This window comes from Chaetomium globosum, genomic scaffold (assembly GCF_000143365.1).
Source record: "Chaetomium globosum CBS 148.51 scaffold_1 genomic scaffold, whole genome shotgun sequence".
Taxonomy (NCBI): Eukaryota; Fungi; Ascomycota; class Sordariomycetes; order Sordariales; family Chaetomiaceae; genus Chaetomium; species Chaetomium globosum.
In genome coordinates this window covers 768,710-783,932 of record NT_165976.1, presented here as the reverse complement: position 1 = coordinate 783,932, position 15,223 = coordinate 768,710, and the positions used below count along the sequence as shown (strand labels likewise).

The following is a 15,223-nucleotide window of genomic DNA, read 5'->3' as shown; positions in this document are numbered from 1 at the left end:
GAAGTCGTCTGCGGGTGTTAGTACCGGAGAAGAGAATCCACTCTCCCGCCCGTAGTGCTCGGCTCGAAATCTATGACTTACTTAGATCAATGGAAGTGTCAATCTCATATCCCATTGAATTGGCTTGGCAGAAGCACCCCATTCTGCTTGTTATTGGCGAATTGGCTGTGACAAGACCGTCAGGGGCCTGGCCGCAACCGCGGCAGGTGTTGTGGAAATAACCGCTGGGGAGGTGATTTTAATTTAGTCTGTACTAAACAAGTGCGTCGGTGCTCTGGGCAGGGGGTGGTCTGGGTGGGATGGTTACTTGTTGGCTGGGGCCAGAACGCCATGGAAGTTGGTGATGCAGAGGTTCATGTCCTGGCGGCTTCTCCTGTAGTGGCCGTTGGTCCTTCTGCATTCCGCAATCATGTATTTTCCATCCATGCGCCAGTAACCCCCTGTTGTTAGTACAAGCTATTTGAATGGCTAAATGGAAGAGCACGGAAGATACGTCTTGTATGCAGGAGGCGTAGAAGCCGCCCCCGACGGCAGCGACAGCAGCGAAGGCTAGCTGGGGGAGAAGTGCTAAGCCCCATTAGAAGCGCAACGAAGTATTTCATGTTTGTTGCTGACAACTGAGCGCTTGTAGAAGGTGGGTAGACTTATTGAGCGCTGTGTTGAGAACTTTACAGACAGGTGTGCTTGAGGGAGTGGGAAGGGAGTTGGGAAACCGGGAGGAGAGCGAGCCAAATAGACTCGCCTTTATACACTGCGGATCTTGCGCCCTTTTCCATATGACTAGCTGAGATATCCAGTTGGCCTGGGAGAGAACAACAAGAGTCACGCATGACCCAGTCACACACGACCCGGTCACGCAGCCTGCGAGAATCATGACCGGTTCACTGCCAACGTCTCAAGAACGTGGTCAGTCGACCGCGAGAACTTCCGCAGGCAAGACTGTGCGAACATTCATGACACAAACGATAACCGCGATTTCTCTGAACTCTCAGTTGGCATCGCTTAACATATGCTGTTGGTCCGAATGCCTAGAATAGGCATATATGGTGAGCTGTAACGAATAATCGATATCTGGGCATGGATAGCATAATACGTGGCAGAGCGATGGAGTAGCCCTATCCGACTGCCCATAGGAGACGCAGGAATGAGAGACATTGTGGGCCCGATACGGCTCGGGGTTATGTACATAGCAAGACACGTGGTGAGCTGAACGAATTCTTCCGAACCAACGGCCAAAACATATTGCGTTGTAATACGCCCGACGGCGAGGACCGGCATCCTTCCGTTAACACAGCACATGGCGCGGCTCTGCGGGGTTATTCCTTGGGATATTATTAGACCAGAGGAAACTAAGTGCGAGGACGGAAAGTCGTACAGTATGACATGCACAAACATGATATCGGGTCCCCTTGCACACAAGCCATGACCCCAACTCCAACGCCAGTTTTCATTCATCATGGCCACTCCCGACCGATCCCAGAAACACCGCGGCCACCAGGCCAAAGCAAAGCAAATAGGAGCGAGCTCAAGGCAATCCCAGGAATCCACCGCACTGCACGAACCGGGCCTGGTGCTCCCTCAAATCGGCCCACGTCCTCAGCTCCTGCTCTTCATCCTCCCCCGCCGCAAGCCCCCCAACGCCGTTCTCCCCCTCACCGCCAGGCGGGATCCGCTCCAACCGCATCAGCAGCTCCACAAACTTGCTGAGTGACTCTTCGGCCTTGATGGCAACGGGACCCTTGCGATGGGGCGAATCGTTCACGAGCGTGCTGGCAACCTGGCGGATTTTGTTGATGAGCGAGCCGCCGTTGGGCTCCATGCTGCGATGCGAGATGGACGCGAGCACGGTGAGCAGGTGCTGAACGATGAGTTCGCGCTCGGCCGCCATGTTGGTGTCGATAGCCATCGTTTTGCTCCGCGGCCGCGTGCAGTGTCCGCCGCTGCGACGCGATTTGTTGGCGCTCGCGTCTCCCGGATTGCTGCCGTTGCCTGCCCCGCCGTTCCACGTTATTGCTGTTGGCTAGCCGCGAAGGACTGTGCGGCTTGGGCGCGGGCATGTGCCCGGTGGGCGTCTCGCAGGTCGAGGTACCGTTCGACGTAGTAGGAGCGGGTGGCTAGTTGGGAGGCGTAAATATTGGCTTTTTGTATTTCGTACTGGACACGGCGTCGTTCAGGATGTCCGCCGGGCGTGTGGTGGAAATCGGTAGCCAGCTGTTGCTGTTGCTGCTGCTGCTGCTGTTGCAAGGGCTGGTAACCAATGGGACAGTATTGAAGCCCACTGTTGCCGTCGTCAAATACATTGCCTTGTGGGCCAGTGGGGATTAGGTTGGCGAGACCATGATTCGGAGTGTTAATCGAGCGAGGAAGGTTCACGTCGATGGTGAGTTCGGGCGGCAAGTTGTCCATGACTTGTTTTACCGCTTGTAGTGATTCGTCGAGCATCACTTGTTGATCGTGGAAGGGAAGGCTCGAGATGCCGTACGCCAGCTCGAAGCTCACGAGCCCATTCATGGTCAGGTAAATTTTAATACCCTGGTTGAAGCCAGTTAGGAGCGAGACACTGTGGTCAGGCTGGCCCAAAATCTGATGGGTGAGGATGTACTGGTCGGTCCACTTCGACGGGATACTCGGGGTACGGCTCGCTGAGAGTTGGGCGGTGCAAGAACAAGGTCGCTGTGATGTGTACCGAGCTGGTACATGGAACTACAAACGGTTAGCGAAAGAGACGGATTTGGGGCCACAGTCAGGACGTACCGAAGGCCGAGGAAGAGGCACCAGAACATGCGCTTCCCCAGTTGATCTTCGACGTGGTTGAACGGGGGTCCACGGTAGGTGACGCCGAACATGGATGAGCCCAGGTCCCGCGGCTTGTGGTAGCCCAGCTCTCGGATGAAAGTCATGGACTCGGCCATGAAACGGCGGTAAAGCTTCCACCGCATGGTGTATGCGGCCGCGAGAGCAATGAAATAGCTCGTGGCAGCGTCATGGACGGTGATATCATCTTTACTGCCAAAGGACGCACCCCGCGCCTCGAGGGCCACTGTCCGACACCGGTCTACCAATGTGATGGATTTGGGGTACATGTGCATGCCGTGCTGGTGGGTCTTGAGGTGCAACCGGGCCGTCCTCGGAAACGACGCCACCAAGGCGCCAATCATGCTGGCTAGTAGCCCAAGGAACGCACGATTTGTGCGGTCCTCACGTGCCGTAAATGACATGCGGAATGTGGGCTCGTGGGGGAACGGCGCGAGAGGGTGGATGTATGTGAAAAAGTCGTCGATGAGCAGAGTCAACACGGGCCACGGGGCGATAGACTCGGCATCGAGGATATGCTGTGCATCTTGGCCGCCGGAGATGGAGATGAGCGTCTCGGCGGCGTTGTGTGGTCCGGGGCTAATGTTTGGTTCCAGTCGTTGCTGCTTGGCCGCCTTGGCCGCTTCGGCGTGTTTGTTAGGCGGCCCGCGCCGCTTCATCGTCCGGTTGAAAGTGCAGTCGACGCCGAGTTCAATACAGGGCTTGCATGGTTGGGTCTCGTCGCACTACGCAGCAAAAAAGTTAGGTAAAGTGGTAACTTCCTCCGCCTCGACTCGATGCGTACCTTTACCTTGCGCTGGCTGCACATGTCGCAAGCCCGACGCAAGCGAGTTGCTTTTGCATTTGGTCCGCCACCAGGAGATGGTCCGACATTGTTGGCGGCGAGATACGAGGAGGCATCGGCGAGAGATGCATGTTGCGATGTCGCCGGACTCGGTGATGGGACTGGAGCGGGAGCTGCGACGGCAGCTTGTAGCGCTTGAAGACCATGATGGGCGGCGGCGACTGCAGCAGCGGCAGCTTCAGCGGTGAATTGGGGATGCACTTGCGGTTGGTGGGCCTGGCGACCGTCGGTGTCGGCGCCCTGCTGGGGATTATTTGGGGTCGGCCCTGTGCCGTCGCCTGTCGAGGGCGGCGGTGGTGGGTAACTCGACATGATTGCTCCGCAATTAACGCGTCACATTCGACGCGCCTTGGCCTCACGGCTTCACTCCGGATGATCTTTGCGGCTGGCTGTCCGGGCGCGCTGGCGACTTTTCGGCGAAGATCCGGTAGAATCTCGTATGTTTGCGAGGGCGGTCGATGCGCGTGCCCCGCAAGGCCAGGTTGAGGACTCAAGGTCTGAGCAGCAGCACGTGACCGCTCCCGAGTTGGGCTTGAGCAGGGAGAAGTCGCGGATGTGCGAGTCCCCGCTGTCCCGAAATCTCGATTCGACTTTCCAGCATCGCCTGCAAAGCAAAATGTACCATGGGCAAATTCATTTGAAGTTCTAAGCCAAATACCATGGGACCCCCCATGATGGCCAAGTGCCCCTCAATTCACTATTTGGGGCTGTCCAATTGCCATCCATCAATCGCGACATATCCGTTCCCCGCAGTCAACACCCCGACGGCAACAATATTGTTCAGCCAGTAGTACTTGCTGCTACCAGTCTCAAATTCCATCCGCAGGTGGATTTTGCCGCTGGCTTGCGCCGGGCCCGCTGTGCGGATGAAAATGTGAGCGTTGTCATCAGTCTGGAGGTGGTACCGTGTGTCGGCTGAGAAGGTGCCGTCCTTGTCGATCAAGCCCCAATCAGCCCCGAGGTTCAGCACCTTGCCTACACATCGCCGCTTTGGTTAGCGTGCCTCGATGCTTCGTTTATAAACGACTGTTTGGTCAGTCGGGAAACATACCGGACAATCTTGGACCAGAAAAGGTACCACCGGTGATGGGGATGACCGTGCGGGTGCCATGCGGGCCGGCGCCAACGGGTAGCGCCTGTCCGAGCGTGCAGTTGAGCGAATACAGGTAGGTCAGGCCTGGAGCTGCCGGCGTGGCAGCCGAGGCGATCGAGGTGACCGATGCCAACAATAACCCAAGAAAGCCCTTCATGATGAATGTGCTGGTCGTGGGAAAAGACGTACTCCTCGGGGCCAAAGGATTCGCTACCCAAGATACACGGCCCCCTTTTAACAACGACGAGATCTCCTGCGTGCCATGCCACTTACACCGCAGATCTGGGTCAGCACTTGCCGCGATCGAATCCCGGTGCACGGCAATCACAGGGCCAATGCAACCATCCCCAATCTCATTCGCCCGCTTGACCCGGTTCCTCGGCCGGTTGAATCCCCAACAGCGCGAAACCAAAACCAAACCCCAAACTGGAAAGCCTGTGAGACTCCGTCCGTGTAAACAATCCATGCAATTTAGGGCCCCGCACCATCGCGTAACTCCCCGGACCCCCTGCCACCATGTAGACACCGCAAAGAGATGTCATCTACTGTGGCTTGCAGTCGGCCCCTCTCAAGTGCACCTTCTTAACTCGTTTCCAACTCATGCCGGCGATTGTGGCCGGCAACATGGGTTTGGGCCGGAGGAGCATCGAAGCCAAGAATCGAGAATATGCACTCGGTGTTGGCACGGGCACGACGCGCTCCAGTTGCCCCTGGTACCTTACTTGAACGGGCAATCTGTGCAACTGGACCCTGACGTCACCATTGCCATCTTGAGGATTTGCCCGCATTGGGCTTGTTCTTTCAGAGGGGTTCGTCCATGACTTGAAGGTAACTTATCAACAGCCCAATGACCATGGCTCATGGTATGTAGAGGGATATTTGAGTTGTACAAGGCTACGTGATTTGGTTTCCACCGGCGACACTTGAAGCCGGTCGGAAGCTCACCAGCCTGGTGACATCAGGATTAAAGCTGAGTCATGACGCACATGAACGATAACGACTGGGATTTGTCCATTTTCTCAAGGTTATGAGTGGAAAATCAGATTATCTTTTGTAACGAGCACGAGACCGGAATACATCAATGTCAAGGGGTTGCTGAACTCCTAATTCGGGAAATGACCGGACGAACGACGCATGGCTTGAGTCACAGTTGCGTGATGTGATGGCTGCCCAAATTCACGACTCCTGCCAAGCATCCATCTTGGGCTGGAACAGCACATGACAACATGAACAACGTGGCACCACGAGTTTCGGCTGACTCTGTGCTTTGGCAATAAAAGATGGCAAAACACCCTAAAACATGATGTCTGACTCGATACATAAGAAAACGGTAGAACCCTACCTTACCCACCGAGTCACTTCGCCTTGCACCTGCCGAACTAAAACCCCAACCCACGTCCCGCAGTACCTTCCTTGACCAGACCGACCAGGTCTCAACCCCCCACAGAATTTGCCTTTCAATTCTTTCCCATCTCGACACGGTTGCAGGCCGCAAGCTATACCACGGCACTGCCATCTCTTCTCCCCCCACGACAATGCCCACAATGCCCCTGATGCGATGCTCGCCTAGTCCAACGAATAGGACAGCAAAGGGTCACCGGGACCGAAAACATCAAAAAAGACCAGCGCCTGGGTTGCTCCTACCACAGCAACTCTCCGTAGAGCCGATTGTCTGGCCAGCCGAACTGACAAGGCAAAGACACAAAATTGAGCGACACAAGATCTCCAGCGGCCCGGCATCAATATTCGATCTCACACATCTGTTCCGACTCCCGCTCGACATCCGTCATTACGTATACAACTCTCATACTGCAAGATGCTGGAAAGCGCCAGCACATATTCTGTCCGTCAGTCGCCCGGAGAGGCATTCCGAGCGAGCTGCATCTCCGATATTTGCACAGCAGAGCCTGTGGAGAACCAAGCACCAGCAGTTGTGGACACTATGACTGCCAGAAGAATGTGCATGATGAAGGCCAACCCACTTCCTACCGTCTCGCAGATTTGGTCGTTTTGATGAGGACCTGCAAGTTCGCGTACGGAAATGCCATGGCACCCAGCTTACGGGCGTCCATATCGCGCTAACATGACGGTGTATCACAGATACCGCGAGGTTGCCCATTTCCTCTACGGCCAGACCACCTTTACCTTCGCCAGCTTCGGAGAACTGGAAACATTTCTCGACTGGATCAACCCAGAAACGGCCTTTTCGATCCGGTCCGTTGCCTTGATCGCACACATGTTGCCCGAGGGGACCGAGCATTGCAAGGAGCTGATCAAGGGCCACTACTTTCGCGGCACAGGCTGGGACCACGTCGCCCTGTTCCAGCGCATGCCCAACCTCGTAACGCTGGACATCCGCTTCTTCCCCAGTGTCATGCTCTCGTTCACCACCAAGTTTGCCGAAATCATGGAACCGCTCCGGGACCTGCCCGCGCACACGGAGATCAGGGTCGCGCTGCCGAGGATGTACTACAACAAGGACAGGACCGGCAGGGGTTTACCGTTCGTCCGTGATCTTGCCCACGGCCGCCCATCGTTTTATTTATTGACCAGGGCGGTGGCTTCGGTGGAGCAGGCGACGTCGGGCTGTGAGGCGTATGCGAGGTTCTTTGTGTAATGAAGGGGGCCGGGCACCTCTGTGGGAAAGGATCTGTTGCTGGGAGTGTATGATCCACATTTTGGCGAAGGGTGTGGCATGTCCTTCACGCATAATCGGTACAATGAAGTGCCAAAGAATACGGAGGACGTCATTTTTAGCTTCTCGATTAGGTAAATACCTACATGCTTGCTGCAAGGCGGACAAGTCGCCGGCTCGGACCGAACCCAGGGTCGGGATCAGAAAAGGGGGTGGGGCCACGAAAAAAAAATCGAAGAAGAAAACCACAACACCGAACCATCGTTAACTTGGGAATTGAGCCCAACGTGGGGGTCGAACCCACAACCTTGAGATGACCTGTTTCCCCTCTGTGGGACTGTAAGAGTCTCACGCTCTACCGATTGAGCTAGCCGGGCGTACCGGGTTGTTGTGTTGACATGACTTGCGAGCGCGCACGCTGAAGGAGGCATGGTCTCCCCGTTCTCCATGGTACACCCCTGCCCTCTGTCAGCGGGGACAGATTCACACAGGGGGCACAACGAGAAGCAGGTATCGACGTACCAGCCTCTGGACCAAGACTGTCCTCGTATAACCCCAGCCCCGCGTGGCGTGCGTGGGCAGGGACGCGACCCGTGGCATGTGTTACGGACCCACCTACCAGCTTCACCCCATCCAGTTAGTCGGTTTGGCACTGCGTTGTCGTTGGGTACGGTACGTACCAGACGTCGTCCTGCTGGCGTCTTTGGTCTCATCCCTTCTCCGTCGCCCTCGCTAGATGCCGGGTACCGCGGTGGTTACCTCGGGACTGTCCTACACCGTATTTCCCAACACCCGGGTGGGCGGGTCGTCTCGTCCAACGCATGTAGTGGCTTGTCAGGGACAGTGTCAGTGTGTTTGACACCCAGCCGTACCTGCATGTCCTGACGATGCCTGCGTTGTTGAGGACGCGCGTCACGGTGCTGCTTTGACATGCCCGCCCATCTTCGGTCATTGCCTACTGTGACTTCCCGACGGGATTCAGAGATTGCTGGGCCGCCTGACAAACAGACGCTAGGCAGACGGTAGACACGCAAGGGGAGGCCTGGGCTTGTTGGATTCCATGGCCAACGTGCAGACGCTGGGTGGCCTTGCATTGGTGGCGCCCGATTGATCGGCAGGACGACCGGCATGGCGACCCTTTCCGGAAGCGGCTGGGACGATGGTCTGGACTCAATCAATCGGACCATAGATTCGTTGTTTGGTCAGGTCGGGGACCAATTTCGGTCTGCCGTGACACGTCTTTGCCGGGGCCGCGCTTTGAGAGGCCCGGATTCCGCCCACGGACGGGTACGCTGCACGAATCCAGGCAAACATGCAGAGATGCCGTCCAGAAAAAACCTCATCTGTCAACGTGACGCTCCCCGGCGGCCAAGTGCATGATCACGATTCTGGTATCCATTTATGTATGTATTCAATACTGACGCCACGGAGCGCAAATACGGCGGAACATTGCAGCGTGTTCAGCGCCGTCCCGGCCCCGGATGATATGCCCGCAGTGATGTCACCGTCAGTGAGGTGCGCTCTGCCAATTACTGATGCAGGGCCCGGAGGAGTCTCCATACCGGTCAGCTCCGAGCGCCAATTGGAGGCGGCTTCGCCCTGTAACAAGCTATCTGAGTGGGGGCTGTGGGCTGTGGGCATCATTGAAGGAATGGTGTGCAATGAGGTGTTGTTTGTCCTCCACCGGCTGCCGGTTTCTTGCAGCACGGCGAGGAGGGGACGCCATTTCATTTGTCCTTGCCCGGGGATCAGCACCGTCACTGGTAGATGGCGATAGGGGTATAAGTTCAAGCCGTCAAGTCCGCTCACAACCAACATGGGCTGGATCACAAGCTGGACGGGCGGCAACGGGTCGCCCCTTTTATCATCTCGGGCGTGCGGTACTTCGTGGGCATGGACCGGCTGCATCCACTCCTTGTCAAAGGGGAACCCGAAAGTTTGGTCACTGTCAATGGGTGCAAATCTGAGGGTATAGCTTCCGAGCATGCCATGTAGGAAATACTACGAGTCGAGGGCGGCACTCAGTAGGTTTTTGATGGCCCAGTTGGTAGAAGCCGTAGGGTCGTCTAGGGCACCACGGTCATCCAAATTCCCATCGTAGGATGACTCCATCTACCGCATCCAATTCTCCGCTTGGGTTCGCATGACTGAACACCTCGTCCGACGTGGGCTGGGAGTGGAGCCACCCATTGAGCCAACACATCTGGTGTCCCACTTCAAAAGGCTTCTCCGTCAGCTTGTTGTTGGTGCCGAAGGGAGGTTTCTTGACGATCCCCACTCGCCTTTACAAGGGCGTAAAACTGGACGAGGCGTTAGTATGGACTGGGCAGCAGATGGTGGATACATGCAGCAGACTGCAGGTGACCTACCATCCAATTCACGGCGCAAACCACGAACATGTTGCCAGACGGGTGAGCTCGGTTTGACCAGAGACCCCTCTTCTGCGTCTGTTGCAAAAGAGAATAAGTTGTCGTCAAGGTAATGCCAGATCCATGCCTGAACGATCCCTTCCTGGCAGGCGATGAAGTCGGATTCCCAGAATTGTCTCGCGGCCGGGGTCCAGCTTTCCAGGCGTCTCCGGGCATCTAGATCCAGGTCTTCCCATGCTATAAAGCCCATCCGTCGGATTTCTCCCGATCAGACTCTCACATCGCTAAGTAGTGTCGTCCAACGACCCAGCGTGTTCAAGCTTGCGGTGTGTCAGAATACGGGATTCACTGGTCCAATCAGGCAATCAAGTATGGTTGTTGTCCGCGCTTGTTCCGCGTCCGTTGTATTGTTTCGGTGTGTCCTCGTTCAGACTCCGACATGTGGGTCCCCTTGGGGTTTTTACCCGTCGAAATGAGAAGTGATGGTTAAGCTAAACATGCCCCGTTTTCTTCATATCCGAAGCCTCCACCCCGATATTCTGACACACCCCCCTCAGCGTTGCCTTTCTGGCAAGGCTGCAGTTACTTTGAACGGGGTTCCGGCTCTTCTGATCTGGCGGCTGGTGGCCTTCGTAAATGATCTTCCACCTCCACAATGCTCAGACAGTCTAGAAACCCTTGCCACTTCTCCCTCTGCAGCGCCTTCGTGAAACCGTCGGCAATCATCTTGTCTGAAGGCGTGTACACGACTCTGATCCGACCGTTGTTGACTTCCTGGCGAATCCAGTGATTGTGGATATCCACGTGGCGCAGCTTGGTCTGAAGGGTGACTGTGTCTCGGTTCACCAGTCTAATCGTCTGGATGTTGTCGCATTGGATCGTGAGGTAGTTGTCTTCGAGAGCGACTGTCAGCTCTTTGAGAAGCCTGTCGATGAAGAGTGCTTCCTTGGCTGCTTGCGAAAGGGAAAGGAGTTCGGCCTCCGTGGTTGACGTGGTGACCGTATCTTGCTTGTTAGCCCTCCATGCGATCAGACCTCCAAATAGTTTCATGGCCAGTCCCTGGGAGCTCTTCCGGTCAAGCGAATTGTCAGCAAATGAGGCGTCACTGGCAATGTCAAGCGTGTCTGCTCCTCCAAGTTGAAGGGCGTAGTTTCGCGTCCTCTTGAGGTAAGTTAGGACCTGATCGGCAGCTTGGCAGTGCTGTGGCCCCGGGTTGTTGAGAAATCGAGCCAGTCTTGATGTTGCAAAAGAGATATCGGCCCTTGTCTGTACGGCGGCAAACAGGATCGATCCGATCGTTCTCTGGTACCAGTTCAGATCGGAGGCGGTAGTCACACCATCGTATGGTAGGAGTTCGTTTCGGCCCATTGGCACCTCGCTTTTCGCCGGTCCTCGAATCAGCTTGCTGATCTTGTCGATATACGCCGTCTGAGAGAGCCTGATCAAACGTTTTGTCCGGTCTCTGATCACTTCGATCCCGAGGAACCATTGAAGTCCCCCACCCCCTGAGAGTTCGTATCGCTGACCCAGCTTCGCGGCGAGAACCTTTTCTAGGAGTCTCTTTTCTTTGCGGAACGCGAAGACTATGTCATCGACGTAAAAGAACACAAGGATGCCGTCCTTCTTGAAACAGCAGGGCTCATGAGGGATCTGAACAAATCCCAGTTCGATCATGGTGGTTGTCAGTTCCTTTTGCCATAGGAGGGGTGATATTCTCAATCCATAGAGGGCCTTCTCGAGTTTCAGGATCGTATCGCCCTTTCGGTGACCTCGTGGCATCTCCATGTACACTTCGTACGGGAGCTTCGCGTTAACGAACGCGTTGACTGCGTCATATTGAGTCAGTTCTAGATCAAAGCGGGCAGCAATGCTCATCAGAGTTCTAAACGATCGGCCAGCCAGTGTCGCGGCATAGGTCTCTTCGCCTGCTGACCACCGCTGCTGGTCTCCTCTCACGACCAGACGAGCCTTGCACTTCACAAAGTAACCGTGCTTGTCCGTCTTGTAGACGTATACCCACATGCAACCAAGGATCTGTTTGCCTTGGGCCACAGTCCTGGGAACTTCTCTCCAGGACTGCATCTGGTCATGGCTCTTCAGGTGATCGAGTTCCGCTTGATGGAACAGTTCCTTTAAGGGGTGATCCTGCACTCTCCCGTTCTTTGGGGGTACTGGCAGTTCTGATCTGTGAGTCCTTTGTAGAGCCTTCAGTCGCTCGAGGATCGTCCCTTTGTTTGCGTCCGTGTAACCGGATCGCATCGGTCTAAGCCGACGTCTGCGCGCTTGATACGCTTCTCCCCTCGCGGACTTCGGATCAGCGGTCTGCCTTCCAGCATTGTAGGCCTGCTCCCACGGGGTAGCCTGCTGGGTGTCATTGTAGGTTACTTCAACCTGACTGGCATTGTAGGCCGCTGCAACCTGCTTGACATTGTAGGGGGAAGTCGCCTGCCTCGGGCCTTCTTGCCTCGAGACATTGTAGGCTTCAACACCCTGCCAAGCATTGTAGGTTGACTCCTGGTCCTGGGGCTCGTCATATGACGTTTTCTCGTACATGGTGGTGAAGAACGCTGCTGGAGGGGACTGAGGCGGAGTAGGGAGAGGCTCGAATCGTGTAGAGGTGAGCTTCGACTCTGAGCTTGAGTCTTCCACTGGATCCAGAGGATCTCCCATGTCCATCACTTCCTCGTCTTCTCCTGATCGGCCTGTTGGCTCGTCCTCTAGGTCGGGTTCGGGTAATTCGGCAGTGTCCAAGGCCTTCTTCAGGTCCTCTTCGTTGAGGATCCGCAAGTCGTCTCGCAGTTGTTCCACGTTGCCGCTGAAGAACTCGTCTTCGTTGAAGATCACGTCCCTGGTGCTGATGACGCGATTGAGCGAGGGAACCCATACTCGATAGATGTTGGACGATTGATATCCGATCAAATATCCTACCCAAGCCTTGGGGTTGAATCTCCTGATTCGATCCTTTTTCTCTTGTGCTTTCGCCGTCATGGCGTATGCCTTGCATCCGTACGCTTTCAGATGCGTGCCTTCAGGCTTCCTTGCCTGGGCGAATCCTCCCGCGTGGGTTCCGATCTGTGTGTGGAATCGCTCGTATGGTGATTTCCAATGGTTGATCAGCGTCGGAGTGCGATTATGAAGATAGACTGCTGCTTTGACGATTTCTGGCCAAAGGAACTCTGGAAATTTTGCTGACTCTCGGATCGCTCTCGCCTTTTCTTTGATCACACCCCCTGAGCGCTCTGCGCCGCCGTTCTGTGCTTGAGTGTACGGTGCTGAGGGCTCGAAACGGATACCTTTCTCGGCTGCCCATGAAATGATCCCGTCATGTTTCATGACTTCGTTGTCGGTCTCGATGACCGCGGGGCGAATCCTGTACTGCGTGTCCAGGTAGATCCAGAGTCCGTCAAAGGCTTCCACAAGTGTCTTCCCCTTCCGATCGGTGAGGTAGAAATCCCAGACCAGTCCAGACCAGCGATCGGTGACCAGCATCAGGTGCTTGAATCCTTCGTATCCTTGGGTGTATTCGTGGAAATCGACGGCTAGTCTCTCGCCTACCCCTTGGGTAAATTGGCGTGGACGACGACTGATCTGTCGCTTGATCTTGCTCTTGGCGCATGCCTCGCACTGGACTGTGGTTGGCCCTCTGATCTTCACCCCCTGAGCTGTCCGCTGCAGTCGGGCTAAGGCCTCTGGTCCTGGATGCCCGTATCGGAGGTGCCATTTCTGGGCTTCTGCTGTGACTGATGGTCGTTTCCAGTTCGTCCAGCGTGCTGATCGGGTTGCAAAAGATGCATGGTTGGAATTGGCGTCGTTGTATTCGATGACGTACTGCCCGTGTAGGTCCCGGAGTCGACACACCACAGAGTTGTCTACTCTTCTCCTGAGGAGGGTTGGGTCATTTCGGTTGTCCCAGTAAAATCCCTGCCGTCTGATGAGACGCAAGGAGACCAAGTTGCACTGAATGCTAGGGATGAATGCCACGTCTCGAAGTCTCATGACCTTCCGCGTGGTCCCCAACTGGATGGTTACGTCTCCGTATCCCCTGACGGCTAATCGGGAGTCTCCTGCCACGATATAGTCGTCAGGAAGCGCTGGTCTTTTATTGAAGAACCTCTCCTCTTGGTTGAAGATGTGGATGGTAGTCCCTGAGTCCAGAATTGCCGATAGGAGCAAGGGATATGTGGATCTGGTTGAGAACGATGCCTTGATGGCTATGAACGATGCCTCCTCAATGGATCCCACTCTCCGGCCGGCGAGTCAATCCTCGATAACCGGTGTCCCTTCTTGTTTGGTGAGACTTTCGGACGCTGATCGGCTACTTCCCGATCTGGTTCCTGTCCTAGGGCGCTTGCCCCTCATGCCTTGAACAATCCTCTTGATGTTCACATCTTCTTCAATGCGAGCTTCAATCTCCTCTCTTTTCTCATCCGTTGGCTTAAACCAGGTTGGGGCTTGTTGGGACAGAAAGAAACACTCCTCGATCTTGTGTCCCGGGACGTCACAGAGCATGCACTTCGACGAAAACGATCGGTTGTCTCGCGTGCGTTTCTTGCCTGAACGGGTGCGTCCTCCCCGCCCTCTGGATGCGCCTTCTGCGTTTTGGTCGTTGGCCTCCTGATCCGCGTAGGTAGGTCCAAATGCACCTCTCCCAATCTTTTTGTGCATTGTTGTGGGCGCGACCAGGCCCATCTCGTTGCGAAAGTCCACCGCAAAGTCACGATACGTGAGCTTCCCTTCTTGGAAGTCTTGCCCTTTGGTTTGACGGTATGATATTCCCCACGCGACAGCCTCTGGAACGTTCTTGATGGATCGGAAAAAATCCCGCGACCACGAGAGGTAGTTGAGCGTCTCGGCGACTCCCTTGTCGTTGGCGACGGAAAATGCCGTTTCCCATTTGTCGATGAAGGTCTCATAGTCCTTGATTTTCGCTAATGGCTTGAGGGCTTCGTGGTAATCGTTGCTGGCTTTGTTGTATCCCCATTCGGTTGTGGCTCCCACTCTTTCTTCAGGTTGATGTACCACTGGGAGATCGAGTCATCTGCTTTGCAGCAGGTCCGTCGATACTTCGGGTTGACGGTCTTGATGACGAACTCGCCGATTTCTGCCATGGCCTTCGCTTCTTGCACGTAGAGGGTTTCCAGACGGATGTAGGTTGCCATGTCTTCGTTGAATCGAGTGCGGCCGCCGTCGGTGAGATCCGCCACGGATATCGGTCGAGAGCCTGAAGCTACGGTGATTGTCGAGTCTGTCGCGGATTGCGCGCCTCGGGCCGCGTTCGCTCGGGTTGCGTAGCCCTGATCGGGTTCCGGGCATATCGGTTCTTTCCTCAGGGGCTTCGTTCCCTGGACTTGGTCCCAGACGCGTTGGAGCTTGACTTTGCTCAAGAAGTCTTGTTCCCAGACTTCCCAGTCGCCGGGGCCGTCTAGATAGACGAATCGAGACTGACTTTTTGTCTGATCGGTCGTCAT

General features: G+C 55.5%; 3 protein-coding genes and 1 non-coding gene across 4 annotated transcripts; 1 reads left to right on the top strand and 3 right to left on the bottom strand.

The window, feature by feature from the left end:
- Positions 1 to 1,525: 1,525 nt before the first annotated feature.
- Positions 1,526 to 4,908, bottom strand: CHGG_00255 (uncharacterized protein; the record flags this gene model as incomplete). The annotated part of the gene is made up of 8 exons (XM_001219475.1): positions 1,526 to 1,940; positions 2,090 to 2,583; positions 2,637 to 2,703; positions 2,755 to 3,539; positions 3,599 to 3,936; positions 3,996 to 4,262; positions 4,463 to 4,633; positions 4,710 to 4,908. 8 exons carry the CDS (start codon positions 4,906 to 4,908, stop codon positions 1,526 to 1,528), a joined length of 2,736 nt encoding a protein of 911 aa, XP_001219476.1.
- A 1,387-nt stretch (positions 4,909 to 6,295) lies between these two features.
- CHGG_00254 (uncharacterized protein) lies at positions 6,296 to 7,368 on the top strand (the record flags this gene model as incomplete). The annotated part of the gene is made up of 2 exons (XM_001219474.1): positions 6,296 to 6,684; positions 6,852 to 7,368. The coding sequence occupies 2 exons, from the start codon at positions 6,296 to 6,298 to the stop codon at positions 7,366 to 7,368; spliced, it is 906 nt and encodes a 301-aa protein (XP_001219475.1).
- Positions 7,369 to 7,665: 297 nt separating this feature from the next.
- CHGG_11128 lies at positions 7,666 to 7,763 on the bottom strand. Its single transcript has one exon. It is a non-coding gene; the product is annotated as a tRNA-Lys (tRNA).
- Positions 7,764 to 10,337: 2,574 nt separating this feature from the next.
- Positions 10,338 to 15,223, bottom strand: CHGG_00253 (uncharacterized protein; the record flags this gene model as incomplete). The annotated part of the gene is made up of 3 exons (XM_001219473.1): positions 10,338 to 13,819; positions 14,075 to 14,754; positions 14,820 to 15,223. The coding sequence occupies 3 exons, from the start codon at positions 15,221 to 15,223 to the stop codon at positions 10,338 to 10,340; spliced, it is 4,566 nt and encodes a 1,521-aa protein (XP_001219474.1).